This window comes from Arachis ipaensis, chromosome B06 (genome assembly GCF_000816755.2).
Source record: "Arachis ipaensis cultivar K30076 chromosome B06, Araip1.1, whole genome shotgun sequence".
In the NCBI taxonomy this organism is placed as follows: Eukaryota; Viridiplantae; Streptophyta; class Magnoliopsida; order Fabales; family Fabaceae; genus Arachis; species Arachis ipaensis.
In genome coordinates this window covers 15,194,150-15,199,101 of record NC_029790.2, presented here as the reverse complement: position 1 = coordinate 15,199,101, position 4,952 = coordinate 15,194,150, and the positions used below count along the sequence as shown (strand labels likewise).

Sequence of the window (4,952 nt, the reverse complement as noted above, 5' to 3'; positions counted from 1 at the left end):
CTCGAATTATATATTGTGCACTATTATTATATACGAAGTTATTTTTTTTTAATATTAATATTTTTAGAGTAATGTTATATGTATACCAAAAGCAGCTACCAAAGTCAACCACCAGTATAAAATACATGTTGGAATATAGATACGCATTGAAAATAAATTAAACCACACATGTATTTATACACAAATACATTAATGACTGATTTTAGTAGCTGATTTTGGTGTATAAATAGTATTTTTGATATTTTAATAGTAAATTATTTTTGAATTTACACATTTTAATAATATTATTGCAAAAAATAGTAACTAAATTAATTTTAATTTAATTAATTAAGTGAGATCACAATAGGAAGTAAAGTTAGTTCCTCCTAATGAAGAAGAAGAAGAAAGAGATGTTTTGAGTTCTTATTTACTGTTTATGACACAAAAACTGATGTAGAGTTACTTTTTATAACTAGTGGGCCATAAATAGAGACCAAGATGAGTTTTCTATTGAAGATGATTTAACAATATATTTGGTGCTATATTTAGAAAAATATTAGGAGATCATCAGAATCTATTATTTTTGGTCGTTATTTAGCCATCAACTTAATTCTTTTAATCTAAAAATTTAACAACATATTTTATCCCATATTTTTAAATATTGATGACTAAAAAATGACTAATCCTCTAACATTCTTCTCATATTTATCTTAAAGATATGATTTAGTTCGGTATATTTTACACCAAATACAATATAAAAACTTAATTTAATCTTTATTTTTCAGTATTAATCTCCATTCCAAACGCAACCTTAGGACTCTACTTAAACAAATATAATAAGAAAAAGTATAGGGTACCAACATATTATCTGCCAACTTCTGCCAACTCTGATTTATAATTGTGTTTCATGGAAGTATGTTCGTGGATGTGTCTAATAATTAATATATTTTAAATACATATATAAAGAGACACATCCAGAAAATATATTTATAAAGACACTTCTATTAAACACAGCTATAAAAAAGACATTTTTATTAGACACATATACGAACACACTTCTATAAAACACAATTATAAATAAGAGTTGGCAGAAGTTGACAGATATGCTGTTGGTAACGTAGCAGAACCGATATAATAAACACTATTTTTTAGATATATAAGCTACTTTTAAATAGAGTATTTATAATGTATTTTTTTTACTAACACTACAAAACTAGCAGAATTTATTATTTTTTATCAACATTTAAATCAACAATATTAAAAAATGTAAGTTAAAAAAAATTAAATTTATGACACAAAATATTGAATAAAAATAATAAATTATAATATGATACGGACACACATAAAAATAAAAGCAATTTAATTTTAAAAACGAGTTTAAACTAATTTATATATTGAAAAAGGTTTTTAACCGCATTTAGCCAACGTGGTCAGCCAAAATAGGTAGTGGTGGACCGAGCTCTCGGAGGCTCTAGCCTTTGCCGGCCGAGTGACGCTGTTAGTGCGGACGGTTGGTACGGTCCGGCCATTCGGCCGGTGCTGAAGCAGTTTGAGGAGAGAGAAGATATGATTTAGCGAAACGAGTTCTATTTGGTTTTAAACGAAGGGCAGTGCTACGGTGATGAAATGAAGAATTTTCTTTACATGCTGAAACAAGGTGGAGTGCATGGATATTGGACACGTGTAAAGATGTTTCCCAAGACAAAACAAATCTGACGGAACCAGAGGAACAACAGACTTTAACTTGTCAAAGTGATTAATAAGTTAGGTAATAGATTATGTTAATTAATGTGGTTAAATGTTTGGGCCAATTTGATTTGAAGCCCAAAAATTTTTTTTGAAGCTGTGTTATTCGTTGAAGCTGTGTTATTCGTTGAACACCGAGTAAAATTGCGTGTGTCAGTCGCCCAACCCAGTTCTCGTCACCCACAGGAAAACGTCTATAAATAATTAATTTTTTCGGTCAAGATAAAATCGAACGCTATTTACTAATTTTCTTCTTTAACCGTAGATATTTTCCAATATTAGCATCTTATACAATATTTTTTTTTTCACATTGTAAAATTAATTATTATAATTCTTGGTCATTGTTTATTATTCTAATTTGTTATAATATGTATTATTGTTTCTAATGACAGAACAGGACAAGACACTGAGAACAAGACACAAGAGATAAGAGAAAAAATTTTATATTCTTGTATTTTGTTTGGTGATAAACTAAAAGCCAACGAGTTATAGCTCAAATGACATAGTCTCCTCATACTCAATTAAGAGGTTGCGGGTTCGAGTCTCCTATCTTTGGTAAAAAAAAAAACTAAAACAAATTATAAAAATCTAATTTATTCTCATTTTTTTTTATTCAAAAAATTTGAGATGAAAAATATAATAATAAAAAAATATAATTATAAAAAATTAACAAAAATAACGAAAGAAAAAATGAAAAATAAGTTGTGTCCCTTGTTAGTGTCTCTATGTCCTTACTATCAAGATGAACACAAAATACATTAATTCAGTATCTCTGGACACATTGTCTCTGTCCATGTCACTTCTGCCAAATACGATGTTGTATTTCTGTGTCCTGTCTCAGTGTCCTGTTTCTATAAACAAACGCAGCCTTAAATACAAAATGATAGGCACGTAGCATTCACCTTATTTAAAAGGGTTTGATTCAGCTTTAGTTCAGTTTGGTTATATTTTTTTAGAGTAATTACCCAAATCAGTCCCCGAGGATTTTAGAATCGGAGATTTTAGTCCCCAAGGAAAATTAATACACGGATCAGTCCCCAAGATTTTACTCCGGCAGACAAATTAGTCCCCAGTTCATTTTCCGGCAGAGTAATTATCCAGATCAGTCCCCAAAGATTTTAAAAACAGATATTTTAATCCCCAAGAAAAATTAATGTACAAATCAATCCCCAACTTTTCTCTCTGTTAGACATAATAGTCCCCCGTCCAAAATTAAAATAAAATAAAATAATTATTAATTTTGGACGGGGGACTATTATGTCTAACAGAGAGAAAAGTTGGGGATTGATTTGTACATTAGTTTTTCGTGGGGACTAAAATGTCCGTTTTTAAAATCTTTGGGGACTGATCTGGGTAATTACTCTGCCGGAAAATGAATGGGAACTGATTTGTCTGCCGGAGTAAAACCTTGAGGACTGATCCGTGTATTAATTTTCCTTGGGGATTAAAATGTCCGATTCTAAAATCTTCGGGGACTGATTTGGGTAATTACTCATTTTTTTATTAACCTCCTACTTGAAACTATGTCGCTATGTGACTACACTTTTCTTTTAGTCTTTAATCTTTATTCTTGTTTTAGTACAGGAAACTTGGTATTGGAATTGTGTCTTATAGCCCTCTTGGTCGTGGCTTTTTTGGTGGAAAAGGAGTTGTCGAAACTTTACCTTCTGTTAGCTCCTTGGTACCATATTTGATCATTATGCATGCTTGATTTTAATTTGTCATTAGGTTGTGATAAATAAATTAATAAACAGCTAGGAATAATTCTTAATCCTACTAGAAGGAACACTGAACTAGTTCAATTTGTGACTTTGGTTTAGGGTGATGTCAACCATTTTACTTTTCTAATTTAAAATTAGTCATCAAGAGTAAAGTACATTATTAGACTATTGATTTTTCAACAAGAAAAATTATCTGATTGTTTGATTTCTAGTTATTTATTTAACATTTTAGAGTGCTCATCCTCGGTACCAAGCAGAGAACATAGAGAAGAACAAGAGGATATATAAGAGAATAGAAAGCCTTGCAAAGAAGTATGAGTGCACCACTCCTCAGTTGGCATTAGCATGGGTACTCCAACAAGGCAATGATGTTGTGCCTATTCCTGGTATCATCAATTGTTTAATTTAGATATAAACTCGTTCTGGTGATGAGATAATAATTATATTGATGGAGGTAGAGTTTTACAGGAACTACTAAAATCAAGAACTTGGATGAAAACATAGGTGCTTTGTCGGTGAAATTTACTGAGAAGGAGCTAAGGGAAATTTCGGAAGCAATTCCAGTTGATGATATAGCAGGAATTCAGCACTACAATGAAGGGCATGGCAAGTTATCTTGGAAGTTTGCTAACACACCTCCAAAAGATTCAAGCGTTTATGAACTTTGAAACACACAATCATAATTGAAAGGATGATGATAACATGGATAGGCAATAATACTACTAGTAATTAAATAATATATATCATGGTGAAAGTTTGAATATAAGTTCCTTATTATATATAGACATGGTATGATATATGATATTAAGTTATTAACCCAACAGTCAATGAATTATAGCTCAAATGGCATAGTCTTTCCATACTTAATTAAGAGATTGCGGATTCGAGTCTCCTATCTTTGGTGAAAAAAAAGTTATTAACCCAACAGTGTGTTTGAGCAATGAGTACATAGTTTAGATTCACTAATTTTGATTAGATTAGCAACCCCACTATGAACCTCACTATGATAAAAATAGTCACAAATTTATTTTGATTGGCCAAACCAAAGATGCAAACTAGACCTCTTACTCTAAAGAGAACCTAGAGTAAAATAAGCACAAACCTTATATCATATTCAACTAAACTCTATTTTATAAATAAAAGGTATATGAATTATTTATATTAATGGGAGAGAAAAAAAATCTTCATAACTTAGACGATTTGAGACTAATACATAATACAAAGTTCACTATTCTAAACAACATGAAACTTGTATTTCCTTATTACAATTAACTAATATAATTAACCTACTAATTTTATTTGCTCCTGCATGCACCGTTTGCAATTTACACTTTTCCAACAGTGCCGGGGTGCTTTGCCAAAATTCATTGGTTTACACATTAGCATGGGCGAGGTTCTTCTTTCCTATTACATTTTCCAACGTCACGCCTTATCATCTAAGATACAACAACTTTTACTCATAGTTTTTGGCAGGTCTCTGTGAGTGATTAATACACCCAATTTTCG

At 30.7% G+C, this 4,952-nt stretch overlaps 1 protein-coding gene across 2 annotated transcripts in view; it reads left to right on the top strand.

The window, feature by feature from the left end:
* The window catches only part of LOC107645818 (probable aldo-keto reductase 1), a 12,137-nt gene that overhangs the window by 1,476 nt on the left and 5,709 nt on the right, over nucleotides 1-4,952 (top strand). The window contains exons 5-7 of one of the 2 annotated variants that reach the window (XM_016349942.2): nucleotides 3,310-3,406; nucleotides 3,679-3,832; nucleotides 3,915-4,211. In XM_016349942.2, the coding sequence (XP_016205428.1) occupies nucleotides 3,310-3,406; nucleotides 3,679-3,832; nucleotides 3,915-4,114 (451 nt within the window). In that variant the 3' untranslated portion in view covers nucleotides 4,115-4,211. Of the gene's footprint in view, nucleotides 1-3,309; nucleotides 3,407-3,678; nucleotides 3,833-3,914; nucleotides 4,212-4,952 lie in introns of those variants that run through there. The other variant, XM_021104092.1, reaches the window with a different exon arrangement.